This window comes from Phragmites australis, chromosome 14 (genome assembly GCF_958298935.1).
Source record: "Phragmites australis chromosome 14, lpPhrAust1.1, whole genome shotgun sequence".
Lineage (NCBI taxonomy): Eukaryota > Viridiplantae > Streptophyta > Magnoliopsida > Poales > Poaceae > Phragmites > Phragmites australis.
Window position 1 is genome coordinate 20,177,607 of NC_084934.1, and position 26,951 is coordinate 20,204,557.

General features: G+C 42.0%; 1 protein-coding gene across 4 annotated transcripts; it reads right to left on the bottom strand.

Annotated features, from left to right (window-relative positions):
* Nucleotides 1-343: 343 nt before the first annotated feature.
* On the bottom strand, nucleotides 344-15,718 carry LOC133890530 (probable potassium transporter 14). 4 transcript variants are annotated; one of them, XR_009904054.1, is made up of 11 exons: nucleotides 15,286-15,718; nucleotides 10,493-10,721; nucleotides 10,143-10,391; nucleotides 9,941-9,991; nucleotides 9,562-9,822; nucleotides 9,128-9,180; nucleotides 8,914-9,028; nucleotides 8,518-8,772; nucleotides 7,157-7,679; nucleotides 896-1,491; nucleotides 344-645 (listed from the first exon to the last, which is right to left on the bottom strand). XR_009904054.1 is itself a non-coding variant. In XM_062330929.1 (11 exons), the coding sequence occupies exons 3-11, from the start codon at nucleotides 10,623-10,625 to the stop codon at nucleotides 963-965; spliced, it is 2,169 nt and encodes a 722-aa protein (XP_062186913.1). In that variant the 5' UTR covers nucleotides 10,626-10,721; nucleotides 14,030-14,081; nucleotides 15,286-15,416; the 3' UTR covers nucleotides 686-962. The 4 variants fall into 4 exon arrangements, 3 of the variants coding, with proteins under 3 accessions (XP_062186913.1, XP_062186911.1, XP_062186912.1); XM_062330929.1 differs by lacking the exon at nucleotides 344-645 and adding an exon at nucleotides 14,030-14,081 and having other exon boundaries at nucleotides 686-1,491; nucleotides 15,286-15,416; XM_062330927.1 differs by lacking the exon at nucleotides 344-645 and having other exon boundaries at nucleotides 686-1,491.
* Nucleotides 15,719-26,951: the final 11,233 nt, after the last annotated feature.

The window sequence follows — 26,951 nt, forward strand, 5'->3', positions numbered from 1 at the left end:
CGTCCGTTTCGCTGATTGCGATCCCGGCAGGCCTCTGCTGCAGCAGCAAAATCACACAACACGTATGTATTCGACACGCGAAAATTGACAACGACTATGGTCCTTTGGTACAGCTCTAATCTAAATTTTCTGTGAAAAATAATTCTATAGAAGAGTAATTCTACAACTAAAAATGATTCTTTAAAACAAAATATATATAAAAAATTATTCTGTTCAGAAAGTGAATTAAGAGACTGCTTTTTTCAGCTCTCAATTTCAGTTCATTTAAGAGAATTATTTTCACATATTTCACTCAGAAAAGTAAATTAAAAATTAAAAACTGTTGTTTAACAGAACTCTCTAATTTTTTTAAAAAAACTACTCTAAAAACTTTACCAAACAGACCCTGGTGCAACATAAGAGGCTACTATCTGCTCTTGCTGTCCACCGACTACGCTCCTCATCAGGCTCCAGTCGGTACCTGCTGCCAGAGAAGACTACGGCACTGGGCGATCGATTAAGCTGTTTGGCCAGCACGCGTAGTGATCGGTATTGAAGAGCATGGATCTTACCCCAGTCGATCTGCAGCAGGTACGCGGCCGTGCAGGGAGCCGACCTTACTCCTGATTGGTGCAGCTGGGCAATCAATAGCAGTGCCTGTTCATTCTTATCAGCACAAACAGACAAGCAAAAACCACCAGGCAGATCAGAGCAGGATGCGTGTATAAGTTATATGGGGTGACTGAAAAGGCTTGTCCACACAACAGTATATATATCTTGACAGGGAAAGGATATTTTTTTTGTTAAGATCATATTTTTTGCAAAACCAGGTAGGTTTTGATCATCTTTTGGTCAACAGCACATTTGCTAGCTCTGATTTCTATCAAAATAAAGCAGCTTGAAAGGCATCTCGCACCTCGGTATCTACAGCCGCGAGTTAGTATCATGTCCATCGAAGGGGAAAAAAGGGGGTGTAGAAAACCCTAAACCATGTATTGCATCGCCACCAGCATCAGCCTTGTGTGCGGTATACTCAATGTTGCTATGCCCCTCCTGCAGTTCTTCCTCAAGAACGCGTAGAAATAGTTTATCACGAGCTTCTTGACAAAGAACGACTCCTTCCGAGCTCTTATGTCGCCGTGTCCAAGAAGGTACACCACGCCTGACTCCTTGGCCTTGTGAATGAAAGAGAGTTCGTTGTCTAGGCTTCGCCTTCCGTCCATTGCCTCATCCAGAGATCCATCAAATGACATGCCTGATCCCAGGGTTGAGTTACCAGCACTGGCAGACTCAGCAAGTAGTGGAACACCAAGAGAGTAGATGCTACCGTTTGGACCAACTATAACTCTAGATGACGCAGACGCGACCTCCTCTTCAGAGTCTGTGTCATCATTATGATCGCTCTCTAGGGAGCGTTCTTGAGCATCTCGGCGTATATACTTCTCAAGGCTTTCTATCAGAAGCTGTTCGAATGCTTGGGGGTTCTCCTTGCGCACATCCTTGTACCCATACCTGCAGCCATACATCATTAACATCCATGCCAATAATCATAACCAATGACTAAACAGTGCTAATAAATTACCATATAACTGTAATAACAATTAGCAATTGCTAAATGGAACATGATAAATGGGACCAACTATAAGAGACACCATACCATCATAAGAGACACCATCGTGGCCTTAGGCAGGGGGGTCCGCTATCTCCCATGCTCTTTCTTTTGGTTATGGATGTGCTGAACTCTCTAATTTCTCGTACCTCTTATAATGGCCTTTTGAAACCTTTGTCTGCCCGTGGTCTGCAGCATCGAGTCTCATTATATGCCGATGGTGTTATGCTTTTCCTCAAGTCAGTTGCTGAGGACTTAGAGTTGATAAAAGGAATTCTTCAGATTTTTGGGGACATCTCAGGTCTTAAGACTAACCTTCTTAAATGTTATGTAACTCCTATTCATTGTAAGGATTTGGAGTTGGTTATTGTCCAAAGCTTCTTGCCTTGTCAGGTTAAGCATTTAAAGCGGAGCTTTACCCTCTTGTTGATAAAGTAGCCAACCATCTCCCTAGTTGGAAAGCCTCTTTGATGAACCGAGTTGCCGCGCTTAACTATGGTTCGCTCCGTTTTGTCGGCTACCCCTGTTTATCAGATGATTGCTATAGATTTACCTAGATGGGTTCTTAAAGCAATTGATACGTTGCGACGGGGTTTTCTTTGGCAAGGTCAAGAACATGCTAATGGTGGAAATTGTTTAGTTTCTTGGAAACATGTTTGTCGGCCTCTTATGCATTGTGGTCTTGGCATTCAGGACCTTTCAACTCTTGGTTGGGCTCTTCGCATACGATGGCTCTGGCTTCATAAAACAAAACCCTCTAGACCTTGGGCTGGACTACAAGTTCAGGTTCATCCAAATTCTAGAGCATTATTCTCTGTTGCATGGTGACCTTAATTGGAGATGGCTCTAATACCTGTTTTTGGCTGGACCGTTGGCTTCATGGTCGGTTCCTTAGTGAGATTGCTCCACATCTCCTTACTTTAATACCATGCATAATTGTTTTTTTAAAGGAAAATAGTACAAGATAAGAAAACAAGAGGGAAAGAAGAGGGAACTATACAAGAGAGGAAAGCCAAAGGGACACCAACGGTTTAGAAGGCACATGAACCCTATTTAACTATAAAAGAAATTCAGAATTGAAGCAATCCTTCCATCCAGGGAGGGAAGGCCTAATATTTCTGAAAATGAGATTGTTTCTCTGCTTCCAAATGCTCCAGGTAGTGATAATGAATATCTCCATAAAGAAAGGCTTTTGTGAGTCTTTTGCAGCCTTCTGCATCATCATGAGGAATTGAAGATTGAGATCCCAATGCATCTGGATAGAGGACCAGCAGTTGGCCGTAAAGGGGCAAGCGAAGAAGAGATGGAAGACAGTTTCTTCAATGTTACGAGAGCATAGAACACAATTGTAGTTATTGCTCTCAATCTTAAGTCGCTTCCTTTTTAGAATGTTCCTTCTGCAATTGGAGATTGATCACTCCCAATCCTCCGTTTCTTTTTGGCCTACATACCTTTTACCAGGCAACCAGGGGTTTCTTAGAGGTGTTAATATCGGAACCACACCAAAAACATTATCTTCTAGCTCTGTCTATACTTTGAATGACTCCAAAAGGTAATTTGAGGGTGCACATGGAGTAGGTTGGAAGGGCTGATAAGACCGAATTCACCATTTCCAATCTGCCCGCCATCGTAAGAAAGTTTGAAACAGCCGATAACCTTCTTTACACATTGTTCATAAGAGGAGAATGATCCTTAATTTTCGGACAGGTGGTCTCGAGAGGCAAGCCAAGGTAGGTAAAGAGGTGCTTGCCAATGGAGCAGCCAAAAGCATCAGCCAATTGAGAAGCTTTTTCGTGATCAATATTGATAGGAACTACGCAGGATTTATCAAAGTTACCTTGAGTCCGGTGGAGGCAGTGAAGGAATTCAGGATAGCCTTCAAGTAGAAAAGCTCCTTTTGAGAGCCATTTAAGAACAACAAAGTATCATTGCATACTGAATAATTGGGAAATCTTTATCCACTGCCATCCGAATAGGCATAGAGAGAGTACCATTGGAGTGATCTTTATTGACAATATATTGCATGCTGAATAATTAGGAAATCTTGATCAACTGCCATCCAAATAGGCATAGAGAGAGTACCATTGGAGTCATCTTTATTGAAAATACATTGCAGGCGGTCTGTTGCGAGCATAAAAAATAAGAGTGGGAGAGGGTCTCCTAGCCTTACCCCTCTTCTACATCTAAAAGGTTTCCCTGGTGCACCATTGAGAAGAACGACAGAGGATCCAGTGCTCATGATATTCTCCATCCAATTGATCCACCGTGAGCTGAAGCCAAGCTGCGCAAGCATGAGAAGGATGACGGTGTGCTCTATAGTGTCAAAGGCCTTTTTGAAGTCAAGTTTCAAAATGACAATCTCCTTTTTTGAGTAATGGCATCGATGCAAGTATTCATAAACCCAGGCCAAACAGTTTTGGATGGTTCTTGACTTGATAAAACAATATTGGTTCTTATGGATTATATGAGCTTCGTGATCAACTTGAGACTGATGTTGAGCAAAGAGATAGGCCTATAGTCTTTCATTGCTACCAAGCTGTTGGTTTTTGGGATAAGAATGATGAAAGAGTTATTTATGGCCTGCAGGTCTATGGAGGCATGGTAGAATTCCTCACAGAGCAGATAAACGTCCTCCTTGATAATGGGCTAACATTTCTTGAAGAAAAGGCCACTGAAGCCATCTGGTCCTGGTGATTTATTAGAAGACATTTTCTTAATGACCAAATCAATTTCCAGCTTGGAAAGGGATTAAAGAGGCTGTCAAAGTGATCATAGGACTGGACAAGATCATTTAGATTGAACCATATACTTGGACTATTTGAGGAACCCATTCTTGACTTGAAAGCATTATATAATACGACAGCCTTCTTTTCATGGTTACAGACAAACCTGCCCTCTTGGGATTCAAGAAATGTAATTGCATTCTTCCTGAACCGTTCAGTAGCTGCAGCGTGGAAAAATTTAGTTCTTTCATCACCACACTTAACCCATCTGATGATACATCTTTTCCTCCAATATTCATTTTTGCAATGGAGTTTTAGGATATGTCTTTTGAGGATCAATCTAAATTTTCTCTCTTGGATGAAAAATGGTCTGGTCTCTTCAATTTTGTCTAACACCATAAGAGTACAGTTGCACTCAGAGATCAGAAGGTTTAACTGAGATAGGCTTTTACTCCATCTCTTAAGGACCCTCCTCAACAGTTTAAACTTGACTGAGATCTTCTTTGCGCTGTTAGTTTCTCTAATAGGAGCCATCCAGACATTGGCAACAGTCTATGTAGCCCAGCTGATCTGCCCAGAAATTTTCAAACCTGAAAATCTGGGCTCTTGGGATATTTGTTCCAATCTGCACAAAGTAGGGAACATGATCCGAGGTGGTCTTTGAGAGAGGAATGAGGGGTGTGTGGAAAGTCAATAATCCAGTTGGTGGATGTGAAGCGCCAATCGAGCTCCTCCAAGAAAGGGTCATGCTACATGTTACTATAAGTGAACTTTCTCCCTTTCAAAGGGATTTCCAACAGACCCAAATTGCCAATAACTTCGTTGAAAGCTTCAATGTTACCCACCACCACCACCAGCCTCCGGGGCTTATTTCGGTCATCTAGGGATCTGTAGAGATTGACATCGCCTATAAGTAGCCAGTTTTCCTCATCCGCTATATCAAGCCCATTCAAATATGTGAGAAATTCTGCTCTCTCAAGGGCACTGCAGGAAACATATATGTTTATGAGAAACCAATTTTCACTATTGAAAGTTGAGGTGAAAGTCACTGTTAGAGCGAAAGGAGCAGCGAAGATGATGCTTCCAATAATGTGAGCCCCAATCTAGGCTACAAGGAGGCCACCTGAAGCACCAATTGAGGGAACAAAGACAAATTTATTGAATCTTTTGGGGGCAAACTTCTTAAGGATTGAGATATCAATCCAATCCATTTTAGTTTCTTGAATACAGAAGATGGAGCAGGCACTTTCCTCAATTCTCTTTCAAGGCTAACCACTTGGATTCTGCATTTAACCCTCTGATGTTCCAATTTAACACGTTCCAATTTCTTTTTTGGCTATTCATGGATTACATGATTTGTGCATGAGGTTTGATGTTCTGACCAGAGGTCCAGGAAAAGCAAAATACGATCCCCCAGAGTCTTCCTTTGGCTCACAATTCTCAACCGTTGTTGGACTGCAGATAGACTGGCCAAGCGTAGCCTTCCCCATCCTGCTTCTTGTCCCCTTTGTGATCAAGGCGATGAGACTATCTAGCACCTCCTGATCTCGTGTGTTCTCTAGGCAAGTTTGGTTCGGTGTTCTCTCTCGGGTCGGTTTGCCAGCTCTTGCTCCTCAACCAGGCTGGTCTGCATTTGCTAGCTGGTGGTGTTACGCGCTGAAGCAAGCCGATAAGCATCTTAAGGAAGGGTCTAAATTCCCTAATCATTCTTGTGGCTTGGGAAATTTGGAAACTATGAAATGATTGTGTATTCAATTGTTCATCTCCGGCTGTTGCTTTGGTGGAACAAGTTGTGGCTATGCAAGGGCTGCTCTGGTGCGCTACCGGTGCTAAGGAGCTCCAAGTTCTCTTGGCTGGTTCATAGGTTTTGTTGGGTGTGTTTTTTTTGGCTCTCTTTTGAGCCCTTTTCTTTGTGTTTGTTCTTGTTTCTCTGTTTTCTTTTGTCCCTGTTCTTAGGGTATTGTTCGTTTCTTTTTGTGTGTGTTTTTTGTGTTGTACTTTGGTCTTTTTCTTATCTTTAGACCCTTCTTTTTGTGTGTGTTAATGAAATGGCACGTAACTCTCTGCCACGTAACTCTTCTGCGCATTCAAGAAAAAAAAAAGGGACCAACTAGAACAATTCCTTGGGCACACGCTGACTAAGGGAATAACTGAGACATCAATTGCAGCTCTACCCATACAAGGGTAGCAACCATTGTAAGAGTTAAAAATGGCCAAAAAAAATAAGTATGAGCAGAACTTAACAAAACGAGTTTGAACTAATTTCTTGCAGATATCTAGTGCCCGAAGAGGCAAAAAAATAGAAGACACAAAAACTCTTATTTGATGAGCAGAACTCTTAACAGGATAATAGTGCAAGCAAAGATCAGCGGATAAAACTCGAGTTAAAAGGTTCCAAACTACATCCATGAATCACCTAATTTCAGCAATTAAAAGAAATGCATTTTTATTCACTATGGTATAAAACCTAACTCAACACTTCACAACTTTGAGGGGGCAGTAAAGTACAGCACACTCCCAAAAGAGCACCTGTCCTGTGGCCCTGCCTATGCAGTAACAATGCCCGGGGTGTCGTACTGATCTGATCCGTAACTGGCGCCGGCAGAATAGTATCTTTGTTACTGACAGACTCAGTTGCTTTCTAGCAGATTCTAAATCCAGATTAGGCATTACATGAAACACAAACAGAGAGTGGCCATGGCATCAAACATGCGTAGATGCATTGAGTTTTGTCTCAAAGTTTCAATGGAGCATAGCAAGAAACTTCAAGACCAGCATAACATCATTTTGGGAGGTAAACATAGTTTACATTTATTTCAGGAACTCAGAAAAATGAAGTTCATACCTAGCAATGCAGCGGAACATATGGTAGCTCTCTGGGTAGACCCGACGAAAGAGAAACCTCTCATTCTGAGGCACAACAGGAACTGGGACCCATTTGATGCAGACAAAAATGATCATTGAATGAATGGCTGGCAGTGTGGTGAGGAAGTGACCAAAGATTGCAGGAACTCCCCTCACCAGTTCATTGTAAAGCAATCCGATTCCAGGTGCTCTCACTGTACCAAGATTGCAGCCTAGTTGCATCAACAAATCCATCGAAAGTTTTTGCTTGACCTCAGTTTCGTACTTCAACTTGGTTCCATAGTTCCATATGTGCATTACCAAATACAGTACAGCTGCAAATACCAAAAGAACCCAACTTCCATCTGCTCCACTTCCCAAAACTGAGGAAAAGAAAAATAACTCGAGCCCCAGGAAGAGGGTGAGAAAGCATAGAACTACAATGATGTTGACCTGCCATATCAGAAGCATTATAATGGTTATCAGGACAGTAGTCATCATCATGACCCCAAGTTCAGCTATGCCTGCAATCAAGACCAAGCATTAGAAAGATTCTCAGGCGGCAGTGATTGGACTGAAGAAATAAGGCAATTTAGCAGCAAGTTCATCATGTTAAAAACCGTGGGTTTGTACATATACTGATATTAAGGTGTTAGAAAGCAACCACATACATAACAGGATCATTCTTAAATATAGGAGGTTTCTTTTTCTTAAGAATCATTGAATTTGTACTTTTTCCTTCCAAGCAATAACTTGTACTCAATATAGACAAAAACACCAGTCTTGGTTGGGGGGGGGGGGGATGGCAACAAATGCTGATAAATATAAATATTCAGCAAATCACTGTTTTCAAAAAATCACCTGCAATTGCTACACGATAGACCCATGTTCACCAGATCCAGTCTAGGAAATCTCAAGATTATAAGGGCGCGGTTTGACTCGATGTGGTCTCCAAAACTAAACTTTGACCGTGAATTTCTTTTATTAATATATTGCTCATGACAATAAAATTATGATCATAAGTAACTACTTTCAAATATAATCTAATGGCACCAATTTTGTATCATCAAATCTACAGTGTTAGACTACTTGGTCAAAGATTTAAAAGTTTGAATATTGGAATGTGTGTGCGCCTTATAAAAGAAATGGAGGGAGTAGCTGAGAGCATGTTCAATGAGGGGAATTGACTTCTCCATCTATCATTTTATCCCTTATCTGGCCACGGTCCTATGAAATGCATTTGAATCAATTCAAATTCTTAAATTTCTCTCTGTCTCTTGTGTAAACTTATCAGATCCACACTTGTAAATAGATTGCATTGTGAATGCACTGCCAATCATGTTTATGGCTCATATCACGTACCATATGCATTGCCAATCTCGTTTATGCTCCCAAATACCGTAACAAATGCCAGACAAGAAACCAGCAAAAACCAGTTCATCACCGGGATGTATATTTGACCCATGAACTTTCTAGAGGTGTGAATAATTTTGAGGCGTGGAAAGCAGCCAAGAGCTGTTGCCTGCTTTATAGTTGAGAATATAGCAGTTGTCATTGCACGACTAGCAATTAGTGCTGCAAGAGTAGCTATGAATACCACTGGCCAAAATGCCTGACCTGCAACATGGATTGAAAATATCTATCAGAAAGGGTCTAAAAACATCTAGTTAAATGAAGTTCGATTTTATTATGATATCAGAATTTTGTTTCATCATAGTGAAACGGCACATAGCAATTAGAGAAACCAGTTTGCCTTACTTGGGATAGACAAAAAGAAGACATGCTGATTTTCAGTTAAATTTTCCATAAGAAATGCAGCTTGCCCTAGATATCCCAGTAGAAGACATGGAAGAACAAGACACGCAAAGGTAAGCTGTAACATATGAGCAATAGTAAGTTACCATCAACTATGTCCATTGAAGGAAAACATTGATCCTTAAATGATTGGGGGGGGGGGGGGGGGGGGGAGTACCTGAACAGATCTAACAGAGAAGTAGCATAAATCAGCAAACATTGCTTCAGATCCTGTAAAAATTATTAGTCATGTTAATATCTTATCATATAAAATATTTCACTTTTACTATGCTCATCTTTTATATTAGCTTTCAGGAAATCCATAAGAGAGAATCTTCTTATATGTCGACGTCAATTGATGAATAATGAATTGAATCATTGTTATTAGTTGTTAATTTGAACTTTTTGGAATTTTGTGTTTCTTTGGATGATTTGCTGGGTCATGGGTCAATCGTTTGCTTCATGGGTTCCAACAGTAGCAGCAGGGAAATCTACTATTCCATTCAAGGTTAACATAACTAAAGCAGACTTACAAAATACAAAGTTATGTTCTCCTTTCGTATTCAAGAGTATATTACAAACAGTATCAAGCAATATGGTCAAAACATATACCTGTTGCGCATAAAAGGCAGCCTCCAAGGGACATCCAAGCTTGAGTGGAATTTCTTTCAAAATAATAGTATACATACACAGGATTGAATGCATGTAATACTTCTGAACCAAATGTCCTGATGTTATAAATTCCTATCCCAGCAAGGCAGCAAAACCATATGAACAACGCAGGCCCAACAGCAAGCCCCACTTTGCTCGTTCCAAAACATTGTAGACTGAACAGAACAATAAGAAATGCAACAGTTATCATGACTACTTCACCTGCCAAAAGTTTATAATAAACGGTAAGCATTGAGCATGATTAAACATTAATAGAAAAAATAGTTCTTTTCTTCACCATATATTGTCAAGAATCAATAAACTAACAATTCGATGTCACCTTCATTAACACTAGATATTCCAACCTTCAAGCCATTAACGGCAGACATCACTGCGGATTTCAATATGAGAAACAAAATGGAGTTATTTCTAGGAGAGGAGGAAACTGGTGTAGCATGACATTACTAGGAAAGCAAACATGCAGATCACCCAACTAGGTAAAGTGTAAAATACAATGAACAATGCATCAGAAAGACATGAACCTGACATTGCCGGTGTGACAACACCATCTGCTATGACCATAGAAGTACCAAATAGAACAAGCATCAAAAGCAGTTTCCTTAGCATAGATGAAGTCTCAAGACGCTCCTTGATCTTCAAAGACCTCTCAAGTTCTACCGAAGGCACCTTCAGATGGAAACTTGATATACGGGTATCAGAAGGTAGTTGGTTAGGAAGCAGACTTGCCTTTGCATTTCTGCATATTAGTGAGTATAAAGCAAACATCCCTCCTGCCAAAGAATCAGAACATAAATATTAAATATAAAGCTTAAAAAGAAGAAATATTTTGCTAATTTACTTCTAGTACCCTAGTACATAGAGAGAAGCATACCTTCTCCATCATCGTTTCCCCGCAAAACAATCAGAGTATACTTCAGAAATGGTATTAGAATGAGAGTGTATATTACAAGTGAGAGTGCTCCAAGCACATCCTCCTTTGAAGTAATAGGGTATTTGTTGAGCATTATATCAAAGGTATACAGCGGGCTTGTACCAACATCCCCAAAGACAACGCCTAGCGTCTGAAGAGTTAGCACAATACTCCTGCCTAAGGTAAATTCCTGAAAGGAAGAGAACACTCAGGTATCAGCAGAATTAAGATACTCGTGCATGTAAAATAGAATTGGAATTTGCAGTCATACTATGCATGCATGATGTATGTATAGTAAACATACCAGCTGGAGTAGCAAATGCCAAATTAAAGTTGCTACTAGGTCAATTTAACATGACAAAAAAATTCAATAGGGAAAAAACTGAAAATGACATTGTGACCTGTCAGCATTGAAAGAAAAATAGATGGTTGAGTCAAACTTGCGAGTGTTCTTTTGTAGAGAAAAAGTTGAAAACGGCGTGATCTCTATTGTTATTTTTATGGCATCTTAATCAAAACGGGTTCACGTTTACGTGAGTCTCAAAATGGGATGACGGAAAAACTTTTTGTCCAAACACTAACTGGTTGTGTTATTCCATTTCAATATTAACTGAGACTATTAAATGTATATTTTTTAGAGGAAGCGAGACTATAAATATTGTCATCAAAATTTCCAGGACCAAGGGGACATAGTCTGTAAAAGCACCCCTTAACCCTCTGGCTTGAGTTAATGTAATATGACTTACAAGGTGAGGATGCAGGACACTGTGTTGCAGAATCCTTGCATCCAAAGAGATGCAGCCACGTTAAAGAACTTCAAGAACCAGACAATAAGACCAATGAGAAGTGTTACCACTTATCAGATCCTTCCTGGACCTCGACCTGGTCAAGGTCATGAGTCACTCCTCACCAGGTCACTGCTCGAACTAGTGGATCACATCTGCCGATGCAAATTCACATAAGCAAACAAGGTTGCTGCTACTCTCGTTTGTTTGCCTGAGCATGTGATAAGCTGCAGTGCAGGACTGCAGGTTCGAAACCCAGCGCTCGCAGTGTTTTGGAATTTAGGCATGAAGGGTGCGAGTCGTTTGTACAACTCACCCATCCGCTTAAAAACCAACTAGTTCAACTAGGTCTCTCCAGCCTCCAGGTCAACAAGGGGGCAAGGGGGGCCTACATGGATGTGAGGTGGCTCAGCCCAGCAGAGGGTACTGAGTTCAGTTTTTCTTCAGTCAGACCGCCGGGTTGGATCATGTCAGATAACCATGCTATGAGATTATATCAGTAGCGGTATGCAACCAAAAGGGTGCCTTTAGTTCGCTTCCGCAGCATGCATTGCATCACCTTTCTGCCCTCAAGTCATGAGTATGAGGCCAAGCCTTGTGAGTTCGTCACCTTGCTTGATGTGTTTACATTAGGTGCCTCATCAAAGGCAAATCTCTCAGCTTGCTCTCAAGTCATGCGAAAATAAAAAATGGTCCTCATTCACTGACTCTAGTAGTTTCACTTAGGCGAACACCTCTAAGTGCACCCCTCACCATCTTCCACCACTAATTAGTCCCCAAACTGGACTTGGACCTCTAACAACAAACAGGAATAATGAACAGAACCAAAATCTCCATATCTCCATCTCCTTAAATGCATCATTGAGGTTCTAGCCTGTCATAGAAGGCTAGTATCATGTTAAAATATGGAATTGTGGTCAGTGCTCCTATGCCTCAGCCTCTCAGGAAAAGTACTTGAAGAGCGAACCTTCTGTCTGCAGCATACAAGTATATAACCTTGCGCAGGGCTCAAAATTTTGGCTTCTCAAATGAGGCATGTTTTATGGGAGATCTTGAGGTGGACTGACTTTTTTTTGGCTTCGAACAGGCAAAACACTGAGCAAATTATCCAACAATGCTTTGAAGTTCTTGCAAGGCACCCAACTTAAATAAGAGGAGGTGAGAATTTTTACAACATAACCAAACATCCCCATACTTCAAAGAGTTCAGCCAACTCTGACGCAAGCCTAGAGTTGGACAGTTTGATGAGGACACCAGCCAACAACTCATTTGCCATCATCATGGTCACTCCAGCTCCAGCTGTTTCAGTGTAGTTCACAAAGATAAGAAAGGCCTTACGTTGCTATCCATAATATCAACTAAAAGTAAGGGTGGCAACGGGTCGGGTCGAGGCGGGGTGGAGCGAGAACGCACCCGACCCAAAACCCGAGACATCATACCCAACCCGGCCCCAAAATTCTTAGCATGTGCAAAAGGACCCCCAGCCCCAGCCCCGTTGGGGACCTGAGACCCATCGGGGACCCGAAACCCGCCTTCCTCATCAAAAGTTACAAAAGCAGCTCCTCCTAGATCTGTCACACAACCTTCTGTGAAGGGCCACCGAAGCTTCCCCGTCGCGTCCAACTCCAATCAACCCTCAACGCCGCCGTCGTCCTCCCGCGCTGCCGTCGCGCCCTCCCTCGCCGTCCGCTGGGCACCTCCCATCGCACCCTCCCGCGTTAGTGCTGCGGGCAAGGACGTGATGGACGACGACCGGCGCCCGCTCCGCCTTGCCGCGAGGGACCGGCAAGGCCGCATTGCTGTCTGGGATGTCCACGCCGACAAGGCCGCATTGCCGTCTGGGATGTCCACGCAAGGGTCGTGCTCCACTACCTCAACCTCGACAAGGCATGCGGGGTGTGGGAATGGGTCGTAAGAGGTAAGGGTGTGGGAATGGGCCATAAGGGGTAATGGGCCTCGGGATTTCGGGGCCCGTGGGGCACCCACGGGTGCAAAATAAGACTCGAACCTGGCTTAGGTTGGGCTCCCGACCCGATGGCCCTATGGGGTTTCTACACCTGAACCCACCCTCGCAGAGTCTGAAACCCGCGGGGCCCCGACCCGACTCGGCCCACTGCCATCCTTAACTAAAAGTTTGCTCTTTGCTAGAGATGTGAAGATTTATACTCATATTGGCCCTTGCAGTCAAGTGTCGACAACGTTTTCTATAAACTCGGGTAATATATAGAGAGCGTTACTCCACTGTCTATGGGCAAAATGCCAACCGTTCAAGAATTGAAAGTCCACCATTGAACCAACTACCAGATCAAACTACCTCATTCAACATTCATCTAAATAAATATGACTCAAGAACCAATCATGCATCCAATTAGGCATCCATGAAACCAAAGATAATGAACAAAATAAGGCTAACTTGATTTGGGGCTTCCGTGAGTGTTCAAAATACCACATCAAAATGCATATCACGAGCATCATATGTATATCCTGTAAATAATATGGTCATAACGTGTCCAGCATCCACATCAAGCAAAAACACTAAAATGTTATGAAGAATGAGGCTAGATTTGTTGCTACCGGAACTGAAAAAATGGAGACTCTGGAAAAGCCATTACACTTGATAAATAGCATGAATCAAACACTTGCATCTATGAAACAACAGAAGCACCTCACCCACATGTAACAGCCAATGCATGAAACCAGGAGCGACACTTACCTAAGCAATACCACAGGCATCAAGAGTTCATGCATCCATACAGCCTAGGAACCTAAAAAACTAAGAGATGCATTAGCTTACGCACAAATAAAAGCCACATATAACTCACTCCAGCAGGCTCATACAATCTAGAAATCCACCCATGTAAATAAGAGAAATTTGCATAGCACAGTATCGCTGGACTAATACTGCGAATAGGGATGAAAACGGACGCGAACGGTCGGGAAACCCCCCCCCCCCCCCCTAACCGTTTTCATTTTCACATTTTCTCTCAAAAACAGAAAAGCCGGAAACGGATACGAACTCGAGAATGTCAAGATATCGAAAATGAACCAATAAGAACGGAAACACGTCAGTATCGGTTGGGAACTAATAATTCAAACCGAGAACACCGACCCGTAGAACCATGACTTTCAAGCAAACACATAATTAATTCACACCAATAAAAGTAATTCATACCTTACACAAATAGACCGCGTAATGACATAAGTCTCAACTGAAAAACAGTCACCATGTTGTAACCCGAGTACTCGACATAACATACAATCATACAAAGACTAGGATTGGAAGTGCCACTGGAGCAGGAACTTGAACAACATCGGTAAGTCAGCAACCGACTAAGACTGGACCACTGGGGTTTGGGTGAAGTTTGGGATAAGGGTGATGTTTGGGATGGCCGGTTGGAATTGGCATATGGGCTACATTGTGATCTCCAAAGTTTGGTCTTAATTGGAAAAATGGAAAATTCTCGATTAAAAACAGGAAATCCGAAAACCATATGAAAAACAACAAAATTGTTTTCGTCCCGTTTCCGCGTAAGTCCCAAAAATCCAAAAACAGTCCAGAAAAATGTAGAAAACGGATCGGAACACATCCCTAACTGCGAACACCTCGCACACATGCAAGGACCAAAACAACAACAGAAATGCACAAGACCAAACTACCCCATAGGCCACAGCAAGCACCCTAGCACATTCATGGTCTTACTCCTACCACTCCAAATCAATCAAGTCCCCGTCAACACCACGGCACAAGCTCGCGCAAGCAAGCGATAGCGCAAAAACAGAAACATCTAACACGAGACATTGCTCGATCGCGAGCACGCAGGCAATACCACAAGCACCTCGCGCGCAGGAGGCGACGGGAAGCCGCGCGGGCGCAGCCTCGCCTAGGCAATACCACAAACATCTCGCGTGCACCAGAGAGACGAAAGGCGGGTGGACCAACGATCGGGGGCGGGCGGGTGGAGCACGGACCTGGTGGCGATACACGCCGGGGACATCGAGCGCCTCGACGTCGAAGGAGTCGGCGCGCGGGCCCGTGCGCACGAGGCGCTGGCGCAGCATCTCGTCCTCCTCGTAGTTGTCCTCGTCCGAGCACCCGCCGCTGTGGGAGCCCGAGGCGGCCGCAGGGGTGTCGGCGCCGCCGCCGTCGTCGTCGTCTGCGCTCTCGATCTCGTCCTCGTCGTAGGCGCCCCCCGGGACCACCCACCGCATCTCCGCCGACTCCATCTTCGGCAGCCTCCCGCCGCCACGCCCGGCCTCCATTCGGATCGAAGCGGAGAGGGGAGGGGCGCGCGCGTGAAGGGTTGAAGGGTTCGGGTGCCGTGCGGAGAGGTGCGGGAGTGGGGAGGGGGAGAGACGAGAGAAGAAACACTACTGCAGCTGTGGGATAGAGCTACGGTGAAAACGGGATGGTTATTTTTCACCGTCCGCCCGCTAGAAAGGCTACCTAGGGATGTTAATAGGGATCCGATCCTCAATTTCTCGTGGAGAATTCTTCTATTAGAGGATGGAAATGGGGAGATTTCGTCCCCCACGAACTTATATGGGACAGGAACGAGAAGACGCTTCCCGTCCCCGCTCCCCGCTATATCCCTGATATCACATATATACATATTTTTTTTAGTATATAAATGTACAAATATTATATTACGTAGAGTAAATAATAAATTACATTTATTCTTTTTTGTCTAACCTACGATATTTAATCAATCTTGTATTAATTATCCTCGTATACATCAATAAATTACTTATTTATACAACATATATATTATTAATATATAAAAATAATCAAATATCATTCAATTTTATATCTCCATTAGGGATCCGATCCCCACAAATTCCCCGTGAGGGATGGGGATGGGAGAAATCTTCCCCCCGATAGCTAAATAGGGACGGGAATGGGAAAGCATTCCCCGCGGAGATTGGCCCCGTTGCCATCCCTAAGGCTACCAAACAAATATGGGATGCAACTATGGTCATTCAACACTATTTGATAATATATGTGTTTAATTTTAATCTAAGAAAAAAAATATAAGATACAGAATGATTGGTACCTATTCAAAATATTTAAATGTCATGTGTTATAAAAATATTTATCGTGTTTTAATTTAAAAATATGATAATATATAGGTAGATTGTTACATATTTGTAGATAGATAATATTAAATATTTTTTCACATCTTAACGAATATTCTCTCTATGTTTACTTCGATTGCACTCTATACTGTATTATGTGCTATGTGGTGATACAAATGAAGTGAAAATTTTTAATCTATCCAACTAACCGAAAGCTTTTAGCATTATCCACTCCGACTCCGACTCTAAGAAAAAAAATATATATGATATAATACATGATGAAAAAAATAATTATCCGATGCTATCCGTGTCTGACTCTAGCTTTGAGAACAAAATATGGGATATGATACAATATGAGCTATATTCGTCCGTATCTGATCCAATTACACCCCTAGATACAGCTCTATACATTTTTTCTGACTTAAATCATATCAAATTTGTCAATTTCAATGTGTGTCCAACGGATTAAAATGCGATAAAGGTTTGCCATTTACTCACCAACGAACACAATTCCCAGTTGTTGATTACAGCTAGGGGTGGCAAAGGGTCAGGGTGAGGCTAGGTGGAGCGAGAACGTATCCGACCCGAAACACGAAACCACAAACCTGACTCGGCCCCAAAATAGTTAGCGGGTGTAAAATAAGCCCTGACTCAGTCAAGGACCCGAGACCCGGGAGCAGCTAGATCTAGATCTAAATCTGCCTCGACGGTGGTAGCGGCTCGTCTTTTGGTGGGCGATGCACTGTCGCACCGGTGACGACAGTGTAGCAACAGCGCAGCACAGTGTCACTCCGCACGGCGCGACGGCGTGGCGACGACGTAACACAGGAGCCACTGTCACCCGCGGACACGCGGTTCTGAGCGGACTCAGCGGAGAGCTGGAGACAGTCATGCAGCACTCAGCACTCACGTGGGCTAAAGGCCTAAAGGTGTTGTGTGGTAATAAGCCGAGTAAATGAGTAATGGGCCTCAGATTTCTGATTCGTGGGGCACCCGTGGGTGTAAATTATAACCCGAATCCGACTCGAGTTGGGCCCCCGACCCGATAGCCCCACGGGGTTGTTTTCCCACCCGAACCCGCCTCCGTCGAGTGTAAAACCTGCGGGGACCCGACCGGACCAGACCCAGTGAAACCTCTAATTACATGGTGTGAGGAACCATCTAAATCATATTCGGATTAATCATCAGGATGATCATTTAATAATATGAGAGGTAGCACATGCCCATCTTTCGACTTGTCATGTGCTATCCCACATCTTATCACAACGATCACGACCATCAACGATTAACCCTAATCCAATTTTGGTAGTCCTGACATATGTTTATACCCAAGATCGGAAAACACGTATTTACAACAAGCTTCATTACATCGAGGCATAATAAAGAGCGAGTAATGTAAATATATTATAAGTCCTTAAGTTATTACAATCTCAACAATTTATACAACAATGAACGCAAGGAGGACAAAATACCCTTGCCAGTTAGAGTTACTATACAGCGGAATTAGAGTTTATAACTAGCAAAAGATAGGTGGAGCCATTTGTCCTTAGACACCATCCGAAAACAACACGAGTAGCTCGCACTACTCTTACCCAGCGGCAACATTGACGGGCATAAAGTAATTGTATACTACTTCTTCGTCATCTGCAAAACTCAACGAAAACAAGATGAGTACGAAAGTACTTGCAAGACTTAATCCATATACATATAATAATATGACTTCAAGGATTATTCATTTGAGGATGTGTAGTAAAGAATAGGCCACAAGGTTAAATGAATTTATATGCAAAAGTATTTTATCAACTCAAATGTGTGAGCATCCACAACTTAACAACTCATACCTTTCCAATATGAGATCATAACCATAAACATATCCATCACTTGCTCATATTCTCTCAAACATAACCAACACTAGCCATTTCTTAACATATCACAAACATCCCAACATCAGAAACTCTACTATTGATGTGGATGGACATAAGCATTTTTATAACCGAGAGCGCGGCAATTCGAATTAATCTTACACCTTAAAGGGATACATCTTTACCCACACGACTCGGCTCCATCTACTTGTCCCTGAAGACAACCTTTCTCACACCTAGAACTACCTACTTGCACATGCCCCTATGGCACCAGGGTTACCGCGAGCGTGTCTCTGACACCTCCGGTTCCCCACCACCTTGCTTTTTCTTTTTTTTTCTCTTACGCATTATAGGGTCGCAAGTCAAGCATTAGTACGACGTATGATAATCGGCTCATTCATACATTTATTGAATATGTGGAAGCACGGAAAGTGCTTCAGCGAACGATAAACAACGGTCGGTGCTTAATCGATGCAAGCGGTCTATACCATTTAGGTTCCTCTCCCGAACTACCCCTGGCACCGCTCACATCTCATATCATTCTCACAACTCATATATCCCAATATCATTTTTATTATGAAGTAATAATTAAGTCCTATAGCTCGCGAGCGATGGTCAAACCATTGTTCGACTTTTACCGATGACTTATGCATTGTTAAGCATCTAGGATAACTTTTAAGTTAGACGTCAACATTGTTATATCCTGACTACAAGGATGGGGATCATCAATAATTTAAGGTAGGAAACAATACCTCAACATAGGTTATACCCACAAATCCCGACAATGACTCGTTAACATGCATATGACGATAACTTATCAAATTAGACACCACAAGATCCAAAGTACAAGGTGAAATATGCTTATATGCTTGCCTTGCTACTTCGGCGCTTCGCTCACGTATAGATCCAGTTCAGGGTCAGTCTCGACCGCTTGAACTGTCGACGCATCACTCTCTAAACAATTTAAGAAAACATCGAATAAACAAACGAACAAACAGAAATGTATGCTTATAATGCATGATCATGAATGAGATAAAATGCACCATGTTTCGAAAATATTTGCAAAAGAATGCCTAAGCGATTGGGTTAAAAGAGGCTTGAACCTCGTATAAGACAACATAAGGTTACAATGTACTGAGTAATTGGCGGTCAGACCGTGGGGGTCGAACAAAGGAAAAACGGTATTGATTTGACCTGGCTGTTAGGTTGGACCCATGGCGGTCAGACCAGCCCTAGTAGCAGTCTGACTCCTGACCATGGAGTTTGACTGAAAGTTTGACCGGCCAAGTTACAACCTGGCGGTCAGACCGGCCTTAGCGGCGGTCAAACCGCTGGGCCTGGCGATGACACCTCAACAACATCACCAGCGAAGGCTCCGATGATGTCTTTGACCATGAAGGGTATCAAAACACTCTATAAGATCAGGGAGGTGTTTCTTTGGTGATTTGGGCAACATGCATGGGTCAAACTCGAGGACCCCATGGATGAGGTCCATGGCTAGGGTGGAGCTCGAGTCTAAACAAAATGGGGACCGGTTAGAGCTTAGGAACGATGGGAAAATGGTAGGGGAAGTCTCACCTCGGTGTGGGAAAGCTTTCTAGGGTGTTGGCTAACTCCAGGGAAGCTTCGATTCGAAGCGGGCTCTAGGGTGGGGTTTGGCCTTGAGGTGGAAGAAGTCACGTGGAAGCATCTCCAACGAAGAACATGGCTGGAATGAGCTCAGGGAAGCCTTCGAGGAGCTCGGAGAAGTCCTCTCCATTGATCTCTGACTATCGAGGTGGTCGAGGTGATCCTCTCTCTCTCTTGGTTTGGTTAAGGGGAGGGAGTGAGGGAGTGAATGAACAAGAGAGAGCAAGTGAGAGTTGGTTGATGGCTTTAAGTGAATCCTCGACGCTCATGGGGGTTCCCAGTCAGACCGCGGGAAGGGCCCATGTACTGAAAGCTTTCGTTCTTTCCCCCGTTTCTTCCTTTTCTTTTTCTTCTCTTTCTTAAATGACTTTGGGGTCTTTCTAACTATTTCTAAACAATTTATACTCATTACATATATATAGTGGAAACACGCATTGATCAATAACGTAACATTTTTGAAACGTGTTTAGTTACTTAAATTAAAACAAACCACATGAAGCATGATTCTTATGCATGCTTAGGGTTTGGGGTGTGATAGACGGCCACACTTCGTTAGTCTTTTGAACGGAATTTTTCAAGCTGCTAGCTGAATTAGGTTGTTTCAGCTTTGAACTAATGCTATGAATCTCCTTTCCCTGAATGTTAAATTTTCAAGGGTGGAGTTGAATTTTTTGTTGAATATTTCTCTAATTAAACTGGAAAAAATTTGTAGTGAAAGATTTAGAGATTCATGAAGTTTGAATTTTCAATGTGAATTCAACTTTCGACAACTCCATGTATGAGGAGATGTCAAACGCTTGAGTCAGTGAACTGCACTAGTAGGGGCAGACCCAGCCCAAAACTTGAGTGGGGGTATACTAGTGATTAGGTCTTTGCAAATTGATGAAAAAAAAGGCTAAGTCCATTGAAATTCATTGAAAAACAAGAATTTAAGTAGGGGCTTGGCCCTCGTTGGACCTCTCATGCGTCCATCCTTGCACACAAGCTATACAGGACAACATTTCTTTTGCTTGCCTTCATCAGTATTCCAGTGAATATCGACATCTAAATGTTTTTCCTTGATGATCTTTCCATAGCTTTGTTCCTAAGGATGCTAGAGACCTTGATGGTCTGTGTTTTTTCTTCCAAGAATTGCTAATGTCGGTCCATGGTTTTGGATCTTCTATTTGTGCAAAAAATGTTATTGTCAACTTGGCAATAGGAAGCCCACAATTTCTTAACCGGGGCCTTGTTGCTAATTGCACCCTGAACTTTTCACATAATGGAGCTTTCAACCAATAAAACTATTAGGGTTTTAGCGGGAGCATCACCATGATCAACAAGCCAAGTACAAGATCAACACATAAGACATGATGTTTTTTTAACGAGATTCGGCCATCTTGCCTACATCCTCGGGGCATGACTACAGGCGCTCCTCCCCAAATGTTTCCATCAATCTGCGGTTACAATGGTGGTGCCTTCTATTTAAAGGCTCGAAAATAGGAGTCCAACTACAATTTTATTCCTAGCCTCAGCCAATTAACACTCAAATCTATTCGTAACTAACCCTGTACACAAATTCGACACATATTCCAACAAACTCCACATTGGGCGAATATGCACGCCAATTTGAAGTTGTCATGTGCGAACCCCTATGTACCCAGACTTGAATCATCCAGGTCTGTTGTTCACCTCAAACAGCCCGATGAGGATGCCTCACCGCTAGGAACATATTCTATAAAATTTGCAGCTCCCACCTACATGACTTCACCTTTTAGCTTGTACTGATGAGCTCTATTCTTCTCACCTATCATCACATTCTTACCATACATTACCTTCAAGGTCTTCTTATTTGGCACTGCCTGATACAACCAACCTTTTTCAAACAGAATTCCAAGCGAGATCAGATTTCTCCTAAGTCCCGGCACATGCCGCACACCCTCAACTAGCACTTCTTGTCCATCATACATCTTCAGCTTGATATTACCAACTCCCATAACATGATAACCCGTGTCATCTTCCAAGTTAGCAAGACCAAAATTACCTTCAGTGTATGAAAAGAACCACTTATTTTTATATGTTGCATGATAGGAACTTGCAAAATCTAACAGGCACGCTTCACCACAAGAATTTTAACTTGATAGTACAAGAATAATATCATCATCGCTCTCCGAGTCATCTTTCTTGGAAACCACAATATTTGACACACCCTTATTTAGTTCCAAATAATCTCGCTTGACATGTCCCCAATCCTTACATCTATAGAATTGTGGCCCCTTCTTCTTCTTCTTTCTCTTGTCAGTCTACTTCCCTCGATCACCTCTAACCAGCAAAGCGTCTTCAAACAACCCTCACCAACATTGTGACCAAGTGCCTCTTTCCCATACGTCAATTGTGTCCCCGATCCTTACATTTATAGCATTACTGCAAAAATATCATCCACTTTGACTACCTCTTTCTCATATTTCAATTTAGTAACCAAGTGCCCGTAAGACCTTAGGAATGAACAAAGAGGAATAAACGTCTTGTCTTCATCATCCATTTTCACATCCACCTTCACATTTTCAGCCACAACTTGATTGAAGGCATATATATGCTCAACAATATCTGGCCCCTCCTACATCTTCAGCTCGTACAATTTCTGCTTTAGATATAGCTTCTTAGTCAATGTCTTGGACATGAATTGATCGATCAATTTATCCAAAATCTGCTTAGGTGATGATAAATCTATGACATGGTACATAATTTGAGCACAAACCTACTAAGCACCATGGCAAGTATCTATTCATACTTCTCCTATATTTTGATGAATCGTTGATGGTCAATTTTGCTAGTTATTGCTAGTGTTGTATATGCATGGTTAGTGAGTTGTTGTTGGGAATCGGGTATAACCTATCTTGATGCAATTGCTCCTACCTTGATTATTTATGATCTCCATCCTTGTAACCTTGGTTTCATATGCTAATGTCCAACTTAAAACTTGTGCGAACTTTGCTTAGACATGCTTAGGTCACCGGTAGAAGTCAAGTGATATAGTGTTTCATCATTTACGAGCTATAGAGCCTAATTATTATTCTCAATGAAAATGATATTGGGATGATGAGTTGTGAGAATGAGATGAGATATGTGTAGTGTTAAGGTCAGGTTGGGAGAGGGACCTAGGTGCCATAGACTACTTGCATCATTTAAGCACCTTTTATTGGTACGATTGACTTAAACACTTTTTCGTACTATCACATATACAAATAGGGAAAAGATGAACCAAGTATCGTAAGTCGCCGTGTTCATTTGACTCATGCGCCCGTGATATGAGCGAGAGGTATTGTAAGAGACATCTGAGGTTACTCCGCGAGTAGACCTAGGTGGCATCCGCATACTCGGGCATGGGAACAAAGGTTCAAGGTGGGTACGTGAACGGGTGTCACATGAATCATCGCATGCAACCGACGGGTTGTATGGAGGGTGATCTTGTGTCGTGTGGGTAAAGATGTACTCCTCTGCATGGTATAAAATTAATTTGAATTATCGAGCTCTCGAATCTGAGCAAGTTTAATGTTCATTAGACATCATCGTAGAGTTTCATTTAGTTGTGATATGTTGGTATGTGGGATGTTGGGAGATGATCCTTGTATGTCTTATGTTGAGAAAAGTGTGTTTACTTGTTGGCTATGTTTATGTACATATTGTCATATGAGGATAGTGTATGTTTTCTTATGTTAGTTGCTCACACCATGTCTCGTTCAAATTACTTTTTGCATAATAGGATAGTGGCCTATTATTTACTAATTTATTCAAATGCATTATCCTTGGAGTTGGGAATATATATACTCATATGAGTAAGTCTTACGAGTACCTTCATACTTATTATGCTTTGTTGATTATTTTGCAGGTAAAGTTTAGAAGCCGGGTACTTGTGCCCCACCGAGAGCGGTGTGGTGATGCATAGTTGCTATACTACTTCTAAACCCAATTGATTGCCTTTTGGGCAAATGACGTCACCGGTCTTTGGTTTCTTTTAAACGTTATTCCACTTTGATTTATGTATAACCATACTAGATAATACCTTGTCACTTGTTAATAATATAGTGTCCCTTTTGTAGATTGAGATCTCATAGAACTCATGGTAATATATGGAGTTCTCTTGTTTATTTATCAACTTGTGATCACTTGAACAATCCTTGCAGTTAAATTTTAGACTTTAACACTTGTATAATCATGATGTTTTGATGTCCATATTGGTAGAGATATGTGTTGGATAATGGCTTTCCTGCGAATGATCAAAATACACATATCGGGGTTGTCGGAATTGCCTTTGTTTCTATTGAATTGTGCATTGAGTTGTCACATTAATTGAGGTTTAACATATGTCGTGCCTTTTGGTGAGTGTATGTTAGCTCTCAACTTAAGTAGACAATCGGCCATTCAATTGAATAACCAAGTGCAGTTTGGTCAAGTCTCCACACGCCTCTAGTAGAAGCCTAGCCATGCACATGGACTACTGCAGCCACACGCAGAACCTCCCGTGACTTCTCGCAGTCGCCTTGCTTCACCCGTGTGTGCTCTTGCTGCACCTAGGCACCACGCACAGACCACCTTCCCGATTTGTCGCAACCTTCAAACACCTCCATCAACCTTCAAAATCCACAAAGGCTTTCTCCATCGCCATCGCTGCTCCACCTTGAGCATGCAACAGCCGTTGTGATCTAGATTGACCGCCCATTAATCAGATCACGAGTCAAAGCTTCCGCTTCGTCCACGACGTCTTCTAGCCACACCGTTGAACCGGGCTATCACGTCTGACCAACCCCTACCAAACAACAGCCAGCAGCCACCATCAACCCAATCTCCATGTCTGGACGGATCCTCGTTGATACAGCTCATTAGACTATTCAAGCCGCCACGCTCGAAATGTCTGAATCCACTGATCGAGTCGTCGATCGCCGTCATGCTCTACCTTGTGCCATGTCCTTCCCCAGACCCACGTAAGCCTTGCGCGGAGTGGAACATCTCCTCACGTCTTCTGTTGATCTTTCTCGATGGCTCTAATACAACTTATTAGAGTTTTAGCAGAAGCATCACTAGGATCGATAAGCTAATAAGATCAACACACAAGACATGATGTTTTTTTAACGAGGTTCAACTATCATGCCTACATTCTCGAGGCATGACTACGGGTGCTCCTTCTCAATTATTTCAGTCGATATACGGTTACAACGGTAGTGCCTTCTATTTAAAGGCCTAGAAATAGTAGTCTAACTATAACTCTATTCCTAATCACACTTAATTACAACTCAAGTCTATCCGTAACTGATCTTGTACATAGTGAATGAGTCTTTGCAACTTGAAAAAAAAAGCCTAAGCCCGTTGAAATCACTGGAAAACAATAATTTAAACGGGGCTTGTGTCCTCGTTGGGCCTCTCTTGAGTCCGCCCTTGCGCACAAGCTATTCAGGACAACATTTCTTCTTCTTGCCTCCACCGTTATTCCGGTTAATGTCGACATCTAAATGTTTTTTATTGATGGTCTTTCAACAACCGCTATTCATAAGGATGCTAGAGACCTTGATGATCTGTGTATTTTCCTCCAAGAATTGCTAATGTCGGTCCACGGTTTTGGGACCTCTGTTTGTGAAAAAAGGTTTTGTCGACTTAGCAATAGGAAGCCCAAAATTTCTTAACTGGCAACCTTGTTGCTAATTGCACCCTGAACTGTTCACCTAAGGGAGTTTTCACCAAACAAAACTGTAAAACACAAGGAACTATTCTCTAAATTCGCCTAAGGGAGTATAGATCTAGGAAACAGAAGAAGTACAAGCATAATATCATTGTGGATTATACTATCGACACGCTCAATCGTGAACAATTTGTAAGTCTCCTGATCGCCGGAAACCAGAGATATACTCGGTAGTTAAATCAAATCAAGTATTTTGATAAAAAATTTGCAAATGAATCTAATAGATATTGGTAGAAAAATAATTTGTACAGACGGTTCGAAAACTCCGTACGAGACACTTTTTTTAACCGTATGTAGAAAAGAATCTGTATAAATCATATTTATATATACAATTTTTAAACTGTCTATATAAATAATTTTTATAGACGACTCGTTATTGGAGCTATATGTATAAAGGATTTGTACAAACGGCTCATTATTGAAACCGTTTGTATAAATAATTTGTACAGACGGCTCGTTATTAGAGCTGTCTGTACTAAGTTTTTTAAGCTAAAAAATCTAAAAAAATATATATTTTTTCTACCTATACCAGCCCCTATATTATTATGTAGGAGTGGTCACAAGTTTGACGTTTTTTCACGTGAAATACCACGAGTATGTTTCTAGGAGTCGAACCCACAACCTCTAACCTTACACGAATCTTTCTTACCATCTCACCCATCGTTCATTGCTAACTATTTTATGAAAATAATTTATATAAGATATACACTCAAAACGAGTAGGACAATATTAGTACAGACGGTTCTAAATTTACAGTTCTAAGTAGTACAGACGGTTCTAAGTTTAGAACCGTCTGTACTGTTTCTTTTTTACAGACGGATCTAATTTGAAACGGTCTGTACTACTATTGTCAATAGTACAGACGGTTTTAATTTGGAACCATTTATATAAAAAGGAGCATTAAAGACAGTTCTAAACTTGAACTATCTGTTCTATTAGTACAGACGGTTGTAGTTTGTAACTATTTGTACTGTAGCGTCCCGTTTTATTGTAACTGCTCGTTGACATTTTCTCAAACGGTTTTAGTTTAGAGCCGTCTGTGGTACCCTTTGTACAGACGGCTTTATAAATCCGTCCGTATAAGAATGTTTTACTAAATAGATTTTGTAGTAATAAGATCAATCTACTAGAGATATGTATAGTAAACACATCATATACAAATTGAAACCAATTCTATTTTGGCAACCACAGATCCGACATCTACAAGAGATATGGATAGAAAAAAATTATCATATACAAATCAAAACCTATTCTGTGTTGGCTGCCACAGATCCGGCATGTGCGACCCTGCAAGGGACAGGTGTGACCGTGCAGGCGGTTCTATTGGCTTCAAGGTGAACTGAACGAATAGGGCTGAC